The sequence below is a fragment of the Chrysochloris asiatica genome, unplaced genomic scaffold (genome assembly GCF_000296735.1).
Source record: "Chrysochloris asiatica unplaced genomic scaffold, ChrAsi1.0 scaffold00140, whole genome shotgun sequence".
Classification (NCBI taxonomy): Eukaryota; Metazoa; Chordata; class Mammalia; order Afrosoricida; family Chrysochloridae; genus Chrysochloris; species Chrysochloris asiatica.
Genome location: NW_006408658.1, coordinates 4853642 through 4855177, shown reverse-complemented (window position 1 = coordinate 4855177; position 1536 = coordinate 4853642). Strand labels below are relative to the sequence as shown.

The following is a 1536-nucleotide window of genomic DNA, read 5'->3' as shown; positions in this document are numbered from 1 at the left end:
TTTTATCCCTTTTTCTTTTCACTCCTTAATTTTAATTATCTTATAAAATATACTTAGAGGCAGATAACAATTTCTGCTATAATATTTAATAAATACAAGAACTGAAATTATTTATTTAGAATTCTAGGAATTATATCTGGTCAATAACAGAACTTTCAGAGACTAATTATAATTCATCTTGAGTAAGTGAGAACAGTTATTTCCTCTACGTCATTGCTTTTGAAGAGGAAATCATTCTTGAACAAACTCTTACTCATTCTACTAAAAGCAGGAGACTTTTACCCTTAGGGCTCTAAAAACATTTTCCCGTATTTTCTTCGTCCTTACTCCATACACAATAGGGTTGAGGAAAGGGGGCACCAAAAGGTACATATTTGCAATAAAAATATGAATATGTGCAGGCACATTTTTCCCAAAACGATGAGTAAAAATGGAAAAACCAGCTGTTGAATAAAAAACAAGAATGACACATACATGGGAACCACATGTACCCAAAGCCTTAAAGCTAGCTTCTCTGGATGGTAGACGAAATACAGAGCGGAGGATGAAGGCATAAGATACAGTAATGAGAATGGCATCACATGACCCAATTATTGAAGCCATACTGAGGCTATAACTCTTGGTTGCCCCTGTGTCCATACACGCCAGCTTCACCACAGCCATGAATTCACAGTAGGTGTGAGCAATGATTCGTGTTCTACAATAAGGCAATTGTTTGAGAAGAATAGGGTGTGGAGTAAAGAAGGTAACACCACGAATAACCACAATGATACCCATTATGATGATACGACTGGGGGTGAGAATGGTGTTGTGGTGCAGTGGGTCACAGATGGCCACATAACGATCAATGGCCATAGCCAGGAAGAAACCTGATTCCATGGCAGTAAAGCTGTGGATGAAGAACATTTGAGTCAGACAAGCATCAAAGGCAATGTCATGGGCTCCAAGCCAGAAGAGACATAACATGCGGGGCAATGTAGATGTGGAGAGAACCAAGTCAGTAATGGACAGCATACACAGAAAAAGAAACATTGGTTGATGGAGGCTTCGCTCTGCTCTCACCACAGCCAGAATGGTCACATTTCCTACCAAAGCCACCACATACATGGAGCAGAAGGGAATCCCAATCCAGGCATGAAGATGCTCTAGTCCTGGGATGCCCAACAGCAAAAAAGTCATTGAGTAGGGACGGGAAGTGTTGAGAGGTGAAGTGCTGAGGAGTGGCATAGTTTTTTTTTTTTTTTTTTTTCCTTTGTTTCCTATACGTACTGCTGAATATGTTGAAGGTAAAGTTGATATGCCAAGATGATGACAACCAGATCTTGAAAAATATGGAAACACTGTATATATCACTAAGCATACAATGTTCAGTTGGACTCTTAATTTTCTGCTTTTAAAAATGACTCAAATTCATAATCTGGTGTTGTTGTTTGTAGTTGTTTAGTGCCGTCTAGTCAGTTCCCGACCCACAAGGACCCTGTATAGGGTTTCCAAGGAGTGGCTGGTGAACTTGAATCTGGTGTGTATAACTAAAAT

The 1536-nt window shown here is 39.4% G+C and overlaps 1 protein-coding gene across 1 annotated transcript; it reads right to left on the bottom strand.

The window, feature by feature from the left end:
- Window positions 1-261: 261 nt before the first annotated feature.
- Window positions 262-1179, bottom strand: LOC102820046 (olfactory receptor 52M1-like). Its single transcript, XM_006870355.1, has one exon. It carries the CDS (start codon window positions 1177-1179, stop codon window positions 262-264), a length of 918 nt encoding a protein of 305 aa, XP_006870417.1.
- Between the last annotated feature and the right edge of the window lie 357 nt (window positions 1180-1536).

What these genes read in the sequence shown, in the direction of transcription:
- LOC102820046 (XM_006870355.1), bottom strand. Translation starts at nt 1,179, where the DNA reads ATGACTTTTTTGCTGTTGGGCATCCCAGGACTAGAGCATCTTCATGCC.